A 21,298-nucleotide genomic window follows, 5' to 3' on the forward strand; every position below is an offset into this window, starting at 1 on the left:
AACTTTCAAAGGCCAATACCGATTTAAAAAAATAAATAAATAAAAAAATTCAGCTGATGGCCAATATCTAAAGTTTAAGCACATTGATTATGAAAGACAATTGAAACACTCATATGATATAAATGTATATATTAGAACTTAAATTAATACACCAATAGAACTCTTAACATTTATTGAACTTTAAAAATAAATATTTTATTTAATGTTTTTTTTTTTAATATATCGCCCCGATAAATCGGCCGGCCGATATATTGGTCGACCTCTATCCATGACTCCCATCCACCCAGTCGGACCAGGAGTTGTTCCATTGCAGGAAAAGTTTTGCATTTGGAGGATTTCTTTCAGATTCTTCCTCTTCTTTGTCTCTTTTCGTAGCCTGCCTTTTCTCTCATTCCATCACGCATAAGCTTGCTTAGCCTCCTCTTCCACTGCCCACTTTTGATACGGTTTTGAAGTTTAAGGCATTCAAGTCTGATCACATTCATGCATGACCAACACTGCTTCTATTGCTGTGTATTTGTATGCAGGGAAGAAGTGTCTCGACAGAAAGGTCTTGCAGAATTTGTGCTCAATAGCTGCACTGCTCGTGAGTCTGGGTTCATGTTTTCATTTCTAAAAGGAAGTGTTTTGTTGTACAGAAAATTTGACCCTCATTTTCACATTGTGTTTTGGTTGAATGCCATAAGTGAGCTTGAGTGGGTGAATTGTGAACTTGTGCTCTTATAGGAGGAAGTTTGGTGCCTTGTAAAAAAAAAAAACCTGAAGTGAATTAGAGGAAGTGTTGCACAATAGGATGTGAAGGAAGCAGTCTGCTTTTTAAAAATGCTTTCAACTGCTAGTTTAAAATGAGACTTAGATAAAAGGAAGAATCTTGTTTAAGTATTTCATCTTTTCTTAATGAAGTCTCACTTTTTTGTGATTGCCTTGCATTTTAAACCTGGTCAGATATGTGTACATTTCACATTTCTGCTTTTCTTTATACCTCTGTGTTCTTCTTGCGTCTGGGGGCTAAAGTAAACAAGGTCTATTTGCTCTGAATTGTAGGACAAAGGTAGAATGAAGAACTCTTCTTGCAATCTGAAAAAATACATTCAAGTGTGACTGACTCTGTCCTAACTGTGAGACTTTGGAATCGAGGGAAATGTTGTTTCCTGTGCTCTTATTGGCTGAGACACTCCTACACTATAAATGCAAAGGGGCTGTAGATTAGCTGCTGGAGTTATTGTGTCTTCTGTTGACATTAATGCTTCTGTTGTTCCCTTGTGCTTCAGAGGCTGACCTCTGCTGGACTCTGACCTGGGGATACCATCCAGGCTGGACCTCCCTGGTCCTGATTGCCAGTCCCACTGCTCCACTGTTGGTATGTGTTTGCGTAGATATACTGTGCACTTGTTAATGTAGCAGGTGTTGCCTGTAGTCACATGATTTCTGCACATGCCTTTGCTTGGATTGTGTGTTTTCTGATCAAATGTTGCTCACTTGGCTGAGCTTAAAAGCAGGAATGTTCCATTCTCAACAACAAAACTAAAAAAATGCCAATTAAATATTACTGAGTAAGCAAATTCATTCATTCTTATTTTATTTGGTTAGACATTTATTTACTTGTTTTATTTGATTATTCCAAAAATGAACCCAACATGTGTGTTTTTGGCTGTTTGCACAGAAAGACCACAAGATTGAGCCAGATTTTATAGATTGAAGAGAACATTCTTCGATTTCACGATCGTGATTTTTTTGGGTGCTGATTTTAAATAGATTTTTTTAATTTAAAAAATACATTTTTCTGTTTTTTTTATACTTAATCATTTTGTGTATTTGTGCAATATTTCAGTGGTGTTACAATGCTTTCAATGTGTTACAATGGTTATTCAATGCACTTAATTTTATGATGGCAGTGTGTAATGCCTGCAATATTTATGTATGCACAGACATTTTATTTACATATAGTCTGTTCAGATCAGTGTTTAAACTGATATAATAGGGTACATAATTTTTTCCTAATTTTGTGCATTATCAGTAACTCAGGGTGATTTATCCTTAATGTTCTCACTTACAGTTGTTACAATGGCGTCATTATGTTGTCATGGTTACTTTGAGACTTCTACACAGTAGTTTCAGTGAAAAGAAAGTTATTGCACTTTATTTTATGTTGACTGTGTAACACTGCATTTTCTTTTTTTTCAGTGAGAATGTGCAAAAACACTAATAATAATCAATAGGATGTTTTGAAGCAAATAGTTTAGACTCAATTTGTTCTCTGAATGATCAATATCTTCTGTTATTAACTGGGTAGAATATTGCGATATATCGTGATAATATATTGTGATCCAAGTATCACGATACGCATCGTATTGCAACATCCTTGCCAATACTGAGTCATTAAACAAAGACTTTGCTCTATACCAAATGGTTTTGAATGAATGGAAACTTTTCTTTGAGTAGTAAATGAGTCAGGAACATTGTTTTCTTATCACTCAATGTGTTTCCATGCACATTGAATTCTTTATCTGAAAAGGAAGATTAAAGTTAACATAGTTCGAGTACAGTACAGAAACTGAGTTAATGGCTTTTGCTAGTTTCTAACTCTCGTCCCGAGTTGGGCCTTTACATGAAATGTAATCAAATATGACAGTGTGCAAATTTCTAGAATCAAAGAGTTGGCAACATGATGTTGTCTAACAGTGTTTGTGGTCCACCTTTACCTTATATAGTCCTCTTTTGCCACGCACTGGGTGAATGTGTAATGGGGCTCAGGAAATGAAATGCATTGTGGGTCATAAAGAGTGAGTGAGTAATGCAGGCTCTCCCAGCTTCCTGTTCGCTGGTAAAGTCTTCATGTTTATGTAACTGCAAGGCACAAGGTCACACGACAAGCTGAGAGCTCAGACACCAGCAGCTTAAATGGTTTCTTCATAGTGTTATTAATGGTTTTTTAAGAACTCTGTTTCAATGATAAGCCTCATATTTTTACAGTCGTGTTGTCTTCATAATTAAGCATTTTGGATCTCATTTGTTGAGTACTCTCATCTCTGTTCTAACACCTCATTATTACTCTCTACCTGCACGTCTGCCCATGGTTTGTATCTTCCCTTTCGTCTCCTTGGAGACTGTTGCCATGACTCTCAGCTACCATTCGATTGGCTGAGCCCTGCTTCTAAAAAGCTGCTTCGATGTGACAGCTGGGCCTCAGGTGGTTCATATATAGGGCTGATGAGACCTCCATGACGTGTACGGAGCGATGGTTGAGTAAAACTCAAAGCCTTGCACTGATGTGGGCTGAATGCCGAGCTATTTTTGACAGGCGCGACGAGCCTGCAGCGCTACAGCATAGCAGTGTGTGCTGTGCTGTATACATGCAGAGCTCTCTGTGAATAGAAGCCTTGGATTAGCTTCAGTATCAGGCCTGGGGGAGGTGTGGTTGATGTGTCAGCAGTGGGTCAATACTGCCCTCAACTGGTGAGGTTTGGTACTGCACCTCAACTATGAATATAGAAAAATAGAGATGGCTTTTATTGATCCCTGAGCGGGAAATTCTGGTGTCAACTTAAGTTTTATAGTTAGATATTTATATTCCCTGTTTAACAATACATTAGTTTTCTTGACATACACCACTGTCATCACACAGTTAGAACATCTCCATGATAGTTTTATATTAGTCCCATTAGCATCATGTCACCCTCAACAATATAATAATTTGTAAAAATGGAATGATGCTCTTTACATTTTACTGTACAAGAAGTTGACTCATTAAATAATTTATTCTCTTGGAAATATCAGATTCTGTGTCGTTGATTCAGCATATGGATGATGTCGTTACCTCCCACTTTTATCCCCAACTATTGCATCTGTAATTTGAGATGATGCATCTGATATATGGCTTGCTACATTAGCTAAAAGCCTTTTGCTTCTCCTACCTTATCCATTATTAATCCTCCCAGAGAGAGAACACTGTAACTTCCCACGCGGGTCTCCCTTCAGGAAGTTCCAGACCTGCGTTAGAATACCATTAACCTTTCTGGCTTTTAGTCACATAAACATTACAGTTGTGTTGTATTGTAATTTGTAATCCTGTGTGTTATTACTCATCTAAACACTGGTTGACGCTCCTGGATTTTCGAAGCCCCTCATTCCAGTAAAAACATATTTTGCCTGAGCCCAACATATTATTCTTTCATTGCGTGACTGATAATATTCATTTATCTCGTGTTACAGTAAGATGAACTTCAATGATCTACTATAGTAAATGATAGCAAAAGGGAAACATTTAAACATGTATATGTACATGATGTTTAGTTTATTCAACAATTGCATGGACAAAGTGGTGTTTGGGTTTATGTGTGAGCAATTAACGTTTTTATTACTGAGGAATGTATTTTTTGTAATAAATCAAGACTAAAATTGTATTTTATGAAATTGCACGTGCAGGAGGGAGTGGTCATGTTCTTGTTAATCTGTCTTGACGTGCACTTCTGCTGTCATCCTCCAGATGGCAGTCTTCTCCTACTGAATGACACTTCTGCTCCTTAACCTGACAGTCAGATGACTCTCCAAATCTCCTCTGTGCCCCACCCTAAATCCTGCTCTGTTAATACTGAGCTGGAAAATATCATTTGAGATGATATTTCAGCATGTTCTTCACACACAGCTTTATGTTTACATAAATTTGACTCTTAATGTGGAAATGAAGCAGTGAGATGTAAAGTTGCCATGGAGTGTGTGTGTCACAGTCAAGTCACAGAAGGTCAGTTGAGAATTGCTCTTTAGGCTGTTGCTGCAGAGGAATGAAAGATCTGACTGAATCAGAATGGGACTAGGGGGGCTGATTAAAACCGAGACAGTGAGTCAATGGTGGCCTCCTGTCATCTTTTCCCCCACACATCTAAGAAAGGGGTCTGCGGACTCTCAAGGTCAGGGTGGGAGGGCGGAGAATGATTCACTGTAACTGAAACAGATGTGATGCACATAGAGATAAGAATCACAATGATGAATTGGTTGTAAAGTTTATTAAAACAATACTCAGTGTCAAAACTCAGCCTAGGACTCCTCAATGTGTAAATGTCAATATTTAAATGTTTTTTTTTTTTTTTTTTACACGTCGTCTTCACTTGTGTTGTCCTGTTCTGTTCTTCATCTCTTTTTGTATCTGAAGCACCTTCTGAGCGGTCAGCATCTGTGCATGTTGGTCTAATAAAGTGTTGTGTTGGCGTAACACTGAGAGCCTTTCCACACTGCTCACTTTAAGTGTTTTAGCTGACTCTTGTGTGTGTGCCTGTTGCCATGGTTTCCAACTTTCATCAGGTGCCATCCAAAAAGAGGAGCTCGACTGAGGAGGATGGGGCTCTCTGTCTTCAATTTTTTTTCCCTCTGATTTGCCTCACTGGACAGATTGCCGGCTTCATGTGTTCATTTGCTTTAATGCTGATTGGATTCATCACAGCTGTAGTGATGAATTGTACCAGTTGTTTTTATTGATAAATGCTGTGTTTTTAGATGCAGATGTGGTTGCAAAGTGAAGATGAGAAAGTCTGTAGTAAAAGCTGTCGGTTGTGATGATTTGGAGTTACTGTATGTTTGTTTTGATTGGCCTGGATCTGGGTGAGGCGGGAATTATCTTGTGTTTACCAGCGTGGGAGAATATAGGGGCGTGGCTACAAGGTAACCAGGCTCACCCCATAAACAAACAACCCCCACCCCTTCTCTTCAAGTCATCATCCACCCCTTTAAGCCATTTTAGTCAGCTGTGCAGTATTGGCAGAAGATGGTGGGGGAGGTGGGGGTGGATTTTTTTTTATCAAGGGGAAAGAAGGGGGGTGGGGGAGCACATGCCAGCCCCATTTGGGAAGTGCACCCCTATTTTTCTGCCTGTCGAGTCAGGCCAGTGTTGGCGAGCTCCGGCGGGTCCAGGTCTGGCCGAGTGGGCTAATGCGATGTGGCGTGTCACACAGGAAATCTAGGTCAAGTTTAAAGCTGCCTACTCTGCCCGCCTCTGCCGCAGTGTGACGCTTCAAATCCCTCCCCCTCCATGTAAGAAATAACATTTAGGAGGCACCTGCACCTGCATGACATTTTAAGACCTGGAACAGAAATGTGTGCTGCATTTTATTTAGTTTTTTAAAATCACAATATCTCCTCCATCACCCCCCAAACCCCCCCTTACACACACACACACCCCAGGCTCCTCGTCTGTCCACGGCAGAGCCCACGTGATGCTGAGCACTGTGGCAGAGGGAGGGCGTAGTTCTCCTAGTAAAGCAGCAGGGCACGTGGATCCTCATGCTGCAGCTGAGTAGTGGAATGTTTGCTTTATCCTCCTCCTCTTCCTCACTTCAGCCAGCCACCGAGCTCTGAGCCCTTTTTGGAGGAGACAGCCGCGGTGCTCGGTTTCAGCTGCTGCCCCACTTCTGGGCGTGGGTATGAAAAGTGGAGGCTCATGCTTGGAAGATGTAGAGGCAGTGCCATCCAGGGGTCAGGCTGCTGCTGTATGGGCGTGGCACTGTTTTGGTGTCTCTGCAAAAAATAATCTCTCTGCACACATTATTGATGTGCTTCTCTGCTTCCTCCTGGTTTCTGTTTAGTCAGAGCTCATTCATTTAAGTGTCATTACATTATTTGACATTTGTTGTTTAGAGCCAACAGATATATTTAGGATTTTTATTTTTTTAGTATTGACATCGCATAAAAATATAAATTGATTTTCATTTGACTGAACTCCTTTGCTAATCTCTTTTTGGCGCATTACCTCATCAGTATTAATATATGCATGTGCTTTCAAGTCCTACTACTACTGTACTCGCTGCTCGGCAGGAGCTGGCACCTGATTGGTTGTTGCAATGTTTTCAATGGCACCAAATTTTTTTTTGACTCCATGGATACAGTGAGCTGTTGGGTAGATCAGCTCAGCCAATCGCAGAGCAGCGCGGGCTCCTAGCTTGTCAGATTCTGCCCCTAGCCTTAGAAGCAGATACCCCCCTCCCCTCCCCAACCGAACCCACCCTTGCTGTGTGCGAGCACGCGATGGCCCAGTGGGGGGGTTCAAAACAACAACACAGCAGTGGATGGGCTCTCTGCAGTGCCCAGGACATGCCAGCTTTCCTGGATAAAGAAGAAGGGAGGGGAGGTGGCAGAGCGGCATCTCCTCATCTCTGATATCAGATCAGTGCATGCCCAGAGCTGCCTAACTTTACTTCATCTTCACTTAGCTACAAGTTACACTCTTTGAGACTTCATTATTTGTTATTGTGCATTTTTTTTCTCTTAAAAAGGACAATCCTAGAAGGTCTAAATAAGCTGCCAACACGGTTTCCATAATTTCAGATTTATTTATGTGTTTTAAGCTCGGCTATGATTAAATAAAAAAATTAAAAAAAAAGCCAAATGTTCATATTTATTCTGGTGCTCTTGAAGATTCTTCTGTGGGCTTTTAAGTATGTCCATCTCAAATCCCCCAACTTTAAAATGACCTCATTTCAATGAGCGCTGGGACAGAGCATTGGCTCTGCCCGAGCTGCTGAAAGGTGGCAGTAAAGGACCAGATGAGGCACAGGCAGAGATGGGCAAAGGCGCAGACTGGTGCTTTATTCTGACAGCCAGCAAAGTTGCCAGCGCTGCCACAGTCAGCTGTTCAGGTCACATTAGTGGGGAGTAATGGGACGAGGCTGGAGGAGGAAGGTGGGTCTGTGCAGGTCGTCACTGGTAATGGGTAGTGGGGTGAAAAGTGGAAAAGAAAAAAGTATTAGATGAAGTGTGCAGTTTTAATGCAAAAATTCATCTCAAAGTTTATAAGTTTAATGGGAAAGGATTTACATTAAACAGCAAACACAATAAATACAATATAATAATGAATTAAGCATAATCAATATGTTAGCTAAACAGATGATATTTGAGTGCTTTGTTTTGGCTTGAATTGCTTTGTGGATTTATGTTGTGTTGAATTTATTTGCTTGTGTTATTTTTTCAAAAAATACAAAAAATAGCTTTACAATTTCAATATATTCATACTTCTGACAGTAGGTGATTATAATTTTAGTTTTTCAGTATTTACTTTGTTCCACAGTGATCAAAAGATATGGTGTATTTATTACGGTAAGAAAAAAAATGTAACAGTTTGTGGAAAAAGGCAGCTAATTCAGAGAAAATGTGTTTTTTCCCTCTCCCACATCGCCTGCAGCTTAACTTTATCAGGTTGGGTGAGGTAATGTATTACAGCTGCATCAGCTATTTTTTTTGTAAATGTAATTTCTAGGTTTTAATAATGACCATCCTTTATTAAAGCTAAACTTTTTGCGCTGTCATAAAATAAGGTTTTTATGTCAAATATTCACTAAAATAATGAGACCACAGCCCATTGAAAGGTTTTAAAGATGGCCCCGCCCTTATCTGCACACGCTGCATCTCATGCATTTTAAAAGCACCTGATCTAACCCTTCCCTCCTGAATGCTGAGTGCGTACTTTGTCACATCACAACGCTTCTCTGTCTCCCACCATTACCTAGTGTGCACCCATGATGTACCCCATCACCACCAGCCTTTACTCACTCAGGCTCTTCTCTTGTCACTAATGTTATGTGACCTTTGGACACCAATGTCCTGACCTTCCTACCTGTCCCCTGGGATTTGAACTCCTCTTTATCTCCACCGTGTCACCAAGGGTTAAATCTGCCGCTGTTTTTTGCCAGCAAATCTTCGACTTGTGTCTGGTGTTTCTAAGAACGTGTGCTCTGTGCTCTTCAGGAGTCGGGAGGCTTGGTGAAGAAGGCGTCAGTGTGCGGCTGTCACTTTTTATTGCACAAGTGGCAGCTGAGATGCGTTTTGGGTTTACAGTGTGTCTGCATGTTAGAAGAGTGTGGGTGTAGGAGGACGGCTGAATCTAAGCAGTCTTGATTTTTAATTTTCAATTTGTGGTTTACTACATGTCGCCTAAAGGGCATAAAAACAACTTATTATTGTTGGGTCTAACGTGTTTCATGAAGGTGTGCATTTAAAGCTGCCGGCAACAATCCTCCATAATATCACCTCTTAATATGTGAATATTAATACAATGTCTTAATAGATCAAGACATTGTAGGCCTCATAGAGCAACTAACTGAAGATAGTTCTTCAGCAAAACGGGAGAATTTAGTTTTACTCACTAACATGTTGAAGGTGGTAATTGCATTTGCAAGATTGTTTTTGACTCGACTATAAACATGGTGTTTGTTGACAAATGGTCACGTGACTTTCTGTGAGTTGCATTGTGCGATTGGTTAATCCTGTGGACCAATGCAAAGGTGTGCAAAGTTACATTTCTGATATCTAAGAAGTATTTATTTTTTTAATTTTGACTCCAGATTTTGTGTGGGGTTTTTTTTGCCAGTAAAGAAAGTCAGTGATTTGCTTGACGCCATTTTTCTGGTCTGTTTTTGTTATTTCAACGTCACTCAGGGACGTGTTTGGGTGTTTCCTTGAAAAGCCACAAAATCAACATCCACCATTGTTTGACGCAAGTTTCAGTCTGTGAAAACACCAGAAATGTGTTGGAAAGTCACTTTGGCAGATTGTTTGGGGTCACACTGGCATCAGTAGTGGATCAGAGAACCTTTGGATGAAATACAGGTACAGTTTAAAATTGTTAGGGGTCGTTGCAAGCAGCTTTAAATGGCTACAGAAAAAGTAAAACTCCTCAAACTTATAGATTTTAATCTAGAAATGCACATTATGCTGGGTGTGTCATTAAGAAACAAATGTAATCCATTCACTGTTCTTTAACTGTGTGTTGTGTACTGTTTTTACAACATTGGATGAGTAGCCCCACTTATACATATTGAATGAGGAATATTGTTGTTATTCATTTCTCTATTCTGTTTGTATTCAAGACATGATGCATTGTCAGTGTTGGGTAGATAAATGATTTCCTTTAAAATGCCTTAATCGATACTTTTTTTTATTTGTATCAGTAAATAAACTAGTTTTTTCATATATGTAACCAATTATTTCTGATGGTTTGACTGCATCTGTCCTCAAATTAGTAACGTACTCGGTAATGAATAAACTGCTCTTTGTTTTCCACATTGAATCTGTCTCTTCACTTTAAAGACATGTATAGCTTTACAGTATATAAGCCCAAGCCATCACTGTATACTGATCTTTTTAAATATTGATGTCCTGCTTCAGCTCTTTTAACTCTATTCTGAAGTATGTGCAAGCTCATGATGTTTTCTTTAGAGGCAGAGTTTGCATGTTGTCTCTACTCATGCAGGTTTTGTTTTTCTTGGGATTGGAGTGAATGTGTCAAAGTTGGGTTAAAAGATGAATGTATACATGCATACAACACAGCAGGTCCTCCTATGTGTATTACGATGTTAGCTTCCTGTATAAAAGTTTAATTGGATGTGCTGTTTTGCTGCAAATTGCCTACTTCATCCTGCAGATTAGAAGTCATATCCCTGTAGAGCTTGATGAACTGTATTACCTTGCATGTATAACTTCTCGTAAATGTTTATAAATGCTCTGAGAAACTGGGTAAAGCGTAAAAACTCCAAGTGTTTGTTTCCCAACAGGAGCATCCTTCATCACTGCGTTGAGAGCATTATCTTCTTCTTTCAACATCCTTCATTTTTATTAGTTTTTCTCCTGTCTTTAACAGGTTTCATATCATGGGGAACCTACTGAAAGTCTTGACGTGCACAGATCTGGAACAGGAGCCCAATTTCTTCCTCGATTTTGAAAGTGAGTCTCTTCAAGTGAACACTTACCAATATCGATCACATGAATATCTTACCATAACATTTTCAGCACCTAAACTCTCAAAGTCTTTTCACCCCTGCTTATATTTAACGCTGTGTTCCTCCCAGCGGCACTGGAATCAAATCCTCCTCTAGAGCTGCTGCAATTTTCTATCAACTATACACTTCCACTCTAGTGCGTGTGTGTCTGCGTGCGTGCAATATCAATCAGAAGCAGAGATGCTAGCGAGCCCCCTCCTCAAATACCAAGCATTGAAGTTCTCTGTAGCCCGAGGCGTCTCAACATGGCTTGAACCTGTGCTGTGTTATTCTCACACTTGGCAACGCTGTATGGTGGCATACCTGTAGAGAAAACCACCTCTGAACGCACGCAGATGGTTTCTAGGTACTTTCTATATTTAAACAATAACCTGCGTGTGTGTGTGTTCTCATAGTCTGAACAAAAGGACAAGCATGAGGAAGAACGTGTATATCTAATTTGTTTTTGCTCTTTTTGAAATTTGCTTGTTTATGGATGAACATTTCTAAGCTTTCTAATGTGGTCTTTTTGGCCCTACAACCACAGAATGCTTGTTTTTCTGCAGTACTGAGTGTTTTTTCTTTTAAATCAATAATCCTCTTTAAAATGCTTGAAAAGCCCAAAATGTTCCCTGAACAAAACTAGCCGCATTTATTTCCTCTAATGAGAACTAGTAATACGAATCTAATCCCAACGTGCTTGAGCGTCACCTTGTGCGAGTCATATTTTATTAATTTCACATGCAGGAGTGCAAAAGGTTTCTCCATCATCTCGCTGATGTTTTTGCTCAAGGAAGTGTTGCTCTTTCTGTTTTTTTTTATGTACAATTTAAAAAAATAAAAAATAAATAAAAGCTTGAACTTGAACCTAAACAGAGTATGAAGCTCCACAAGGATTCTCTCTGTTGGTTTTCTCTTAACATGCCTCATTTCCCTTTTCAATGCCGGGAAAGCGGGTGGTGTCAAAGCTTAATAAACTGTAGAGGGGAGATGAGAGTATTTCACTGATCCTCCGTCTCCATAATTGAAAATTTGCCTTTTAACCTGCTAGGATAGCAGATGATTTGTTAGATTTCCAAGAACGATGTCAGAGTGTGTGTGACTGTGGATTAGATGCAGTCAGATTGAAGCTGACCTCGTTTTGCGTCTCTTACAGATGCCCAGCCCACGGAAGCTGAGCAGGAGGTTTGGGAGCAGGTGGACGTGGTGCTGAAGGATGCAATGGGGATCCTGGATGAGCTGCAGGCGTACAAGGGGGCGGGGCAGGAGATCAGAGAGGTACACCTGAAGCTGTGATCCTCCTCTGACTGATGACACACGGCACAGTCGGAGCAAAGTGTTTACAAACCTACTGCTAAAGAGGAATATCTCTTTTATGCTGCATTTAAAGCAATTTATTCCTCATTAGGAGATAATCTGTAGTTGAGTTAGATGTTAAGTCATCAGTAATTTGCACTACTGTATAATATGCTGCACTGTTACTAAAGTAGACTATTATTATAATCAGTCTACCCACTAAAAGAAGCAAATTCACAATAAAATCTGCCCTTCAACAGTTTAGTGTTTTACCCCAAAGCTTTCAACTTCAAAGTGAGAGGAGCTTTTGGTTGTTTTTTTCCTTTCATTTTTATACGGAATTCATACAGTTCCTCTGCAGCCTGTTATGACAGTTTGGATTTCCTCAGAACAAGTTAACCCCCAAGATATATTAAACTGCTGTCAAAATATTCTTTTTTTTTAATGATGCTTTAAAAGGATCGTCCACTGTTTTTACAAATGTGGCCTAAAACCTTTGAAATGTCCTTATTAAAAGATCTATGCCTAACACAAACCATTATTTTGCACCATATTCATTTTATTAACTTTTAAAAATGGGACTAGTTTACCGTTTGAGAGCTTGTACGCCGCTATGTTAAAATTACATCATTGATGACGCAAATCGCCCCTTTAGTTCATTGAGTTCTATTGGAGGTGAAGCATGTAGCTCTTTCAGTCAAAATGACAACAGTCAAAAAATCTGTTAAAGTTAAAAAAGTCACATTTACATGCACTTCTTTTCTTCCTAATGCTGTCTACGAAACAGCAGAGTTGGAACTGTCGCCTCCTGCGGTCACAGAATTTTTCAGGACACAGATTTTGGTTATCAAATTTCGGTAAACAAGATGTTTACATCAATTTTTTTTTTAGCTTTTACTGATTTTTTTCGAGCAACCCAATGCAGCACAAGTTGTCATTTTGACTGAAAAAGCTACTAAATGGTCCTGAATGCTTCACCTCCATAGAACGAGAGTTACGTATGTAACTACGATTCTATGAATCCTATATGACCAGTGCTTAAAGCATTGGATGTTCCATCTCGCGCATGCGCAGGTCGAGTAATTATATCAACAAAGTCACCTGTGACCCCTGGATGACCCGGAGAGTCTATATCTACCGGTGTCATCAGGTGATCTGTTCCTGTCAAAATCTTCTCGCGAGGACACAAGGATCCTGAGTGACAGGATACTCTGGTGGTCATCCAGGATTCATAGAACCGTAGTTACATACGTAACTCTCGTTCTGTTTCATCCTTACTGACCCCCAGAGGCGGTGCTTAAAGCACTGGATGACTTATACCAGAAAGGTCACGAAAGAATCCTCACCTACTCAAGGCCTGAAGCTGTTGACTGCACGGCCATTGCCATAAGCTGGACACCAGCAACGTTCACCCTGGAGAAACGTCCAAAGGTGCATGATGAGGACCAAGTAGCTGCAGCACAGATGTCCTGCAGGGGAACGCCTCTCAAGGCGGCCCATGACGCGGCCATGCCTCTAGTAGAATGGCACTTTATGCCCTGAGGCACCGGGATGTTCAGTGCACTATAGGCATATTGAATGACCTCCACTACCCAGTGAGAGACTCTCTGTTTAGAAAGTGCGGTCCCCCTTCTACAGCCTCCATGGCAGACGAAAAGGCAGTCTGTCGTTCGTAGGCTAGCTGTTGCCTCCATGTAAGCCTTAAGCGCCCGCACGGGGCACAACAGTGTTGATGGCTCGCCATTCCCCCCAGAGGAGCCCGGAGGACTGAAGGCAGCCAACTCGATAGGCTGGTTCACATGATGAGGGGGCAACCGCTTGGACAAAAATGAAGGATTTGGCCTGAGACTCACCCCAGAGCCATCATCCTTCCAGCGAAGACATGCCTGGCTCACTGACAGCGCATGCAGCTCCCCCACACGTTTCGCCGTTGCCACAGCAAGAAGAAAGGCCGTCTTGAGAGACAGCCACTTCAAATCAGTGTGTCCCAGCGGCTCAAAGGGCGGCTGGGAAAGGGACCGAAAGACAACTTGCAAGTCCCATGATGGCGACCCACAGACCCGACGTGGTGTGAGTCTCTGAGTCCCTTTCAAAAAACTGCTTGACCAGATAATGTGATCCCACTGTCTGGCCATCCACCTTAGTATGATTGGCTGAGATAGCGGCCACATACACCCTGAGGGTGGAAGTAGTCCTGTTTTTGTCAAAAACTGACTGCAGGAAACGCAGCATTGCAACCACTGAACATGTCCCCGGCACCTCGTTGTGAGAGTGACACCACTCCACAAATAGCCTCCACCTGTTAGCGTAAAGCACCCTGGTGGATGGTGCTCGACAGTTTAAAATTGTGTCGGCAACCACCCTTTCGCAGGACGCCAAAAGTGGGTCCACGACTATAGGGGCCACAAGAACAGCCTCAGACGACCCGGACTCGGGTGCCATATGCGGCCGTTGACCTGAGACAGGAGGTCTTTCCTCTCCGGAAGACACCACGTTGTCACGGGAACCATTGTCTTCCTGGCCAGCATGGGGCAACCAGAAGCAGATGGAGACCACCCTGCTGGGCCCTGTGAAACGTTGCTGGTATGAGGGAAAGTGGAGGAAATGTAAAAAGTAGGCTGTCTGGCCAGGTATGCGCCAGGGCGTCCTGCCCGAGGGGGCTGGTCTCTTCTCTCAGAGAGAACCAGAGAGGGGAGTGAGTCGTTGCCTCTGAGGCAAAGAGGTCCACTGCTGCTCTGCCAAACGTGGCCCATATCACAGCCACCACCTCTGGGTGAAGTCTCCACTCCCCGGATGGAGGCTTCTGATGGGAGAGGAGATCCGCAGCAGTGTTCCCGAGACCAGTAACATGCATTGCCCGGAGGCTCAAGAAGTTTGGGTAAGCCCACGTGAGGAGCCGGTGTGCCACCCGCAGACACGTCAGAGATTTGGTGCCGCCCTGGTGGTTGATGTGATACACAGCTGAGGTATTGTCTGAAGTTCCAACACATTTATGTGCTGTCGCTACTGCTGGGCACACCACAGGCCCCTGACAGTCCTGGACTGCCACACAGCACTCCAACCCATAAGAGAGGCGTCCCGTCTTGACAACCTCCTGGCGGGAGGCTACCCTTCCCATGGGTACATTCAACATCAAGTATTCCTTCCTCCAGGGTAAGGAGACACTGGGCAGACACCCTGACCACCTTGTGCCAGTGGCAGCTGGGGTCTAAATGCTGGCTGTTCATCCACACCTGAAACGGGTGCAGTGTTAGAAGCCCCAGTGGTACGACCATGGATGCCGAGGCCAACATCCCCATGAGTCGCAGGACCAGGCCATACTGCAGGAGGGCGCCATGCTGGAAACGCCGGAGAAGGCCGAGGATGGCGGAGACTCGCGCTGGAGAGAGGGAGGCCTGCATTACTGATGAATCCAGCACAAGCCCCAAGTACCTCACCACCTGGCTGGGTACGAGGTTGCTCTTGGCACAATTCACCTTGAGACCTAGATTGCCTACGTGACTGAGAAGAGCAGCAGTGTCCCGCAACACCTGCTCCCGAGTCGGGGAAATGACGAGCCAGTCGTTCAGATAGGGGAGTATTGAAACTCCACTGGCCTGTAACGGTGACAGAGCAGCTGCCACACATGGGGTAAATATTCGAGGGGCCAGGGATAGCCCAAACGACAGAACCTTGTACTGATAAACCTTGTCCATGAACATGAAACGAAGGAACGGTCTGTGATGAGGGGCAATGGGAACATGAACGTAAGCATCTTTCAGTTCCACCATCACCAACCAGTCTCCTGCTGAGACTGAAGACTGAGTCTGAAGGACATCAGCTACACGCAGCATATGGAAGGGGAGAACTTTGAGAAACTGGTTCAACCCCCTCAAGACCAGGATCGGGCGAAATCCGCCCTCTTTTTTGGGCACAAGAAAATAAGTGGAGTAAAACCCGCTGAGGCAAGCCTCCGGTTCCACTAGCTCGATGATGGCACCCTTCCCCAGAAGGGTGACTACCCCGTCACGTAGCACAAAGGATTTTACAGGATCTCTGACCACAGTGCGTTTGATGCCACTGAATGTAGGGGCTGGCATCGGAACTGTAATGTATAACCTCTGGATAGCGTGGACACTACCCAAGGGTCTGTGGTCTGCTCTTCCCAGCAGAGGAGCTGCTCCTGGGAAAAGAATTCGACAACCGGCCCCTGAGGTTCAGGTACCGCCCCTTGGGGCTCTAGGGGGGCAGCGACTTGGTGCAGAACCCCTTGGCCCCTGAGCAGACGGATGTGTGGCTGCACGGCGTTGCCGATTTCCTGGCACTGTGACCTGCAGGCCCCTGGGCTGCCCAGACGGACGAGCAGTCGGCCGTAGGTATGGGTGATCTGCACCCATTCCTGCCAAATGTCCCTGCCTAGGAGGGGCATGGGGAGCCTGGTGCAAACTGGCAAACTGCTGCCTTGCTTGGCCAGCCTGCACGCTACGCTCCAAGGCCTGCAATGCCGCTGGACCAAAGGTCCGGCCCAGCACAACCGGAAGAGAACGCAATGTTCTGTGACATGGTTCGGATAGAGGGGACTGTGCCAACCTGGCGACGAGTCAGCGTTATCGTTGACATTAGCCTGCCCAGCTCCCTGGTCATAAATGCGAATGTCTGCAATGAGGCACCGCTGAGGGACTGAGCTGCAGGCTCCCCCCCGGAATCCTGCAAGGTACTCGACAAAGCCAGTACCAAGTGTGACAGAGAATTACCTAACCGTCCCATTCGGGCAGCAATGTTATAACTGCAAGTCAGAAGATCGTCAGTCAACCTGCACTGAGGCCTGGGGCAGCGTGCATCAGGTCTCACAGCCTCATCTGGGGAAACTATCAGGGCTGCAATGGCAGGCTCAGATAGCTGCCAGCATCATGCATGGCTGCCAGAGCCCTGCCATCACTTGTATGATTGGAGAGAACCCTCGAGTCAGGTCAGCATCTGTGGAGCTCCGCAATGTATGGGTCGGAGGGAGGCACCACAAAGGCCAAGGTGTCGGGGGCCTGCCTGAAAAAAGCATTTGCCGTTCGGGGAGGGACCGGGGCTTCATCCAACCCAAGGCGTGTCAAGGCCGTGCGCATTGCCGGCTGCACAGTGCCACGGCTGGACACTGAACCTAGACAAGAGGTCCTACTAGAACCCTCTGAAAAAGCATGAGAAGCCTGTGGCAAGCTCCCCATGCCCATTCCGGTCAGCGTAACCAAACAGGGTACATGATGCTGCCGTGGACAGCGCATCCTCCTCCTGAAGGTGGGATGGACCTGCAACAGGGTTAGCCGGGAAGGCTGGCGCACCGGGCTCTGTCTGTAGGTTAAGATGGCTTTAATCTGAGCAAACTCGGTGGTGAGAGCATTCACCTTATTAGCCAGAGCATCAACATTCCTTGTCTTCCGAGCAGGTTCGCCAGACGCTGTGCTGGCACGCTTAGCAACGCCAGTGGCTCTACCTGAAAAGGGCAGGTCTATTGTGCCCTCCGCCTCAGCCAACCTGGAGACTCGCAGTGCATGAGGCATAAAACTGCAGTTCATGCACAGATTATCGGACACCCCCTCTCTTAGGTGGTCAATGCCCAGGCGAGCAGGACACTGATCGTGACCGTCCTCTGCCTGAAGGGGGGCCATGCAGGAGACACACAAATGGCAGTCCATTCTTCCTTAATATTAATTAATATTATTAATTTTATTAATAATATTATAATATAAATAATTACACAAATTATTATTATATGAATAGCAACTTTACAAATTATTTTTATATGAATAATAATTACTATGATAATTATATTAATTATATACAAATAATTAAATTAATAATAATTATATTGATAACCACCGAACTGCAGTGGCTTCAATGAAGGGGCTTCAATGAAGGAACTTCACTCAGGCCAGCAAGTGCACCAGCCTGGAGGTCCGCTAACAGAGCAGCATAGCAACACAGCAGATTAACCGTAGCCGTTTAATCACTGAAAAGAGACAGTGGCGTAGCCGTGGAGCTACCGAGTCTGAACCAGCACACAATCACAAGGCGAAACACCGCCGATGACATCAAGTGTACGGTACTCACCACCTCAGGCAGCCCCTGGTAAACTGGTCACTACGTGCCAGCCTCACTTAAAGGGAAAACAGCGAGTCGCAGCTTTTTGCGGACGAGAACACTCGAGGCGCCAACCTTACGGTTCCGAAGCTACAAGCGACAAGCTGTGAATAGCAACAACCGACCTGCTATCGTTATCCGCAATCGCGAGAAGATAGAAGGAACAGATCACCTGATGACACCGGTAGATATAGACTCTCCGGGTCATCCAGGGGTCACAGGTGACTTTGTTGATATAATTACTCGACCTGCGCATGCGCGAGATGGAACATCCAGTGCTTCAAGCACCGCCTCTGGCGGTCAGTAAGGATGAAATAGAACTCATTGGGCTGAAAGGGGTGATTAGTGTCATCAATAATGTCATTTCAACATGGCGGCGCACAGGCTATCAAACGGTAAACTAGTCCTATTATTAAAAGTTAATAAGATAAATATGGTAAATAATGCATTTTGTTAAGCATAGATCTTCTAATAAGGACATTTCAAAGGTTTTAGGCCACATTTGTAAAAACAGTGGCGAATCCCTTTCAGAAGCTATTGCATTTTGTTCAATTTCAGGCGATCCAGAATCCAAATGATGAAGCGTTGCAGGAGCAGGCGTGGGCAGCTGTGGTCCCCTTGGTGGGAAAGCTGAAGAAGTTCTATGAGTTTTCACAGAGATTAGGTAAGCATCAGCCTGCTGTAGTCCTGCAGTGGTAAATGTTGTCACTGGTATTGAGGCACTGGAAGTTTAGACATTCTGAGAACGTGCCTTCAAAGAGTAAATTCAGAGCTCACCACAGCCACAAACTCAATAAGCTCAAGGACGAGATGTGAGCTACTTGATGACGAGGATCTTTTCTACATGCAACCTCACCTGACCTTAATTGTTTACATGTTTATCCAAGGTATTGACTGCTGAGCTGTTGAAGTCAGCAATCATGCAACACACACACACACACACACACACACACACTGTACATGCACCAGGCCTTACATTAACAGGCCCGACCCCCCTCCCCCAGCCGTGTATTTCTCAACATGCTGCTTGCGATGCACTGTGTTGTGACCCCTGTCTGGGATGGGGGGCTATAGGTTGTTTAATTAGCATGAATATAAGAGGAGGGGGTGGGGGAGGCAGGCTTACTGCTCCCCCTGATCTTCTTATGACCCTCAGGCTAAATGGGGGATGAGGAGGGGCGGGGCTGCTCCCCATCATGCCCCAGCACACTCAACCCAATAATTCCAGTTTCAGCAAAGACTTCAGACAGTGGGAGCAGAGTGGGGCGACGGCGAGATGGCGATGGCTGTTATGTAACAAAGTAGGTCGCATGCATGCCTAGGCTGCTGCTCCATTTCACTGCCTTGACTTCAGGCTTCAGGGGCTGCCGTGACCTCGGCAGTCGATTGTTCCGCCTGGTCTGCATGAAGCTAAAAGTCCTCGGCTACAGGCTTCAGAGCGTCAGCACCAGGGACAGCAGCTTATGTAATTAGTATCAAAATGCACTACAACAGTTTTATTTTCTGAGCCTTTTTCATATCCCAAGTCAAAAATGACAGTAACTTACTTTAAGCTAGTCATTTCTGACTGTTTCAGCACTTTCACATACTGTAACTTTTTATGTCATTATTTATATTTGTTGTCGTCCGTGTGGAAAAATGGGAAACACTTGCCTACCTTTTTCAAAAAGAGTGGTTGCAATATTTAAAGTGTTACAGTCAGTAATATAAAGTCTTTCTACAGTATAATATTGCTTTTGCTTTGATTTTATTTGTCATTATTAGCTGGGCCTGCAGGTGCAAATAAGAAAACACCTCAAGAGTGAAGTTTTCAACGCTTTGTTTTTGCTCTTTTTTATGCTGTACTTAGAATTCTTAATCCGTTCATGTTCAAAACAATTCTCAGGATTAAATTAGTTTTATGAAAATATAAATTATAGAAATGAAATTACCTTCTCAGAAGCCCACACTGCCTAAGTGCCTTCTTTGCAGTGACCTGATGAGCAAAGACATCTCTCCACATCCCTGATACAGGAAAGAGGCTCTTTTAAAAGGACTTGAAAGCAGCTCCATCTCAACCACTGTTTGAACTGGGATGTGGGAAAGGAGTGGGGAAAAACTGCCGTGCTAAGGAAATTTTAAATCAGCTGCTTTTGCTGCAAACTCCATCCCAGCAGATGGGAACCATTATTGCTCAATTTACTGCCCTGCCACAGTGCTGTCCCTCTGCTGAAAGTCTTTGTCCGATTATGTTAATTAGACTACTGTCTGAACCCTCCTGTTTCTGGGTTATGTCAACTTTGGCGATTGTAATCAACATGAGCTGCACAGGCCACTTGGAATTTACCCTTTTCAAAATGTTCATTTTGTGCCACACAGCATGTCGCATGTGATTGTAGGCGTAGGTGTATCACTGTCGGAGGTTCTCTCCAGTCTAGACTGAATTCTGAGCATCGTCTGTGTCTAAAAAAAAATCTAAAAATAGAATTTAGCTGTAAGATGTACAGAGTTTCTGATGTATCTGTATTGAAAACCTAACATTGAAACAAGAGTGAGATGTTTTTCATCTGATATGAGGAGGTTATTCACCACCTTTCACTTTCACTCCTCCTGTCTTTCCTACCCATCCTCTTCCTGTATTCTTGCTCATGGGTCTATGGGCATTTGTTGTCCAGGCATGGCACAGGCTCTGTATTTACTCCCTGTCAAAACAATGAGCGTAATCCTGCTTGAATGAAATCCTGGTCCCCCGCCCCTCCACCTCGTTCTTGTTTTATTCCAATGAGATAATTAGTCCCCTGCCTCATCTGCATCTGAGCAGGGATTCCTCTTGGGGGTCCTCCTCAAATATGTCGTCCCCTCCTCCTCCTCCTCCTCCTCCCTCCTGAGACTGGCACGAGGCCCTGGGCAGTTTGGGCACAACCGCTGCCCTATTATCTGTCTGCGTCATAATCAGGGTGCCTCAGCTGGCTGACACTCTGTGCTGTTCACGTTTCTGGCTGTGATCCACTTTGAAAGCCTTTGTTGACCTCACACTGAGTTCACACTGAAAGATTCATCAAGTTGTTTGAGTTGTTGAGCTTTTTCTCAGGAGTGCTTGTGTGTGGGGGGGTGTTGGGTGGCATGTGTTCCATAGCCTGAAAAAAACCCTTTGAGGCTGTTTTTGGGATATTCAT

General features: G+C 43.8%; 1 protein-coding gene across 2 annotated transcripts in view; it reads left to right on the forward strand.

The window, feature by feature from the left end:
* The window catches only part of fam49bb (family with sequence similarity 49 member Bb), a 37,528-nt gene that overhangs the window by 9,009 nt on the left and 7,221 nt on the right, over window positions 1–21,298 (forward strand). Inside the window, exons 2-5 of one of the 2 annotated variants that reach the window (XM_028434570.1) lie at window positions 1,272–1,360; window positions 10,622–10,704; window positions 11,896–12,017; window positions 18,702–18,807. In XM_028434570.1, the coding sequence (XP_028290371.1) occupies window positions 10,632–10,704; window positions 11,896–12,017; window positions 18,702–18,807 (301 nt within the window). In that variant the 5' untranslated portion in view covers window positions 1,272–1,360; window positions 10,622–10,631. Of the gene's footprint in view, window positions 1–1,271; window positions 1,361–10,621; window positions 10,705–11,895; window positions 12,018–18,701; window positions 18,808–21,298 lie in introns of those variants that run through there. The other variant, XM_028434571.1, reaches the window with a different exon arrangement.

The sequence above is a fragment of the Gouania willdenowi genome, chromosome 20 (assembly GCF_900634775.1).
Source record: "Gouania willdenowi chromosome 20, fGouWil2.1, whole genome shotgun sequence".
Lineage (NCBI taxonomy): Eukaryota > Metazoa > Chordata > Actinopteri > Blenniiformes > Gobiesocidae > Gouania > Gouania willdenowi.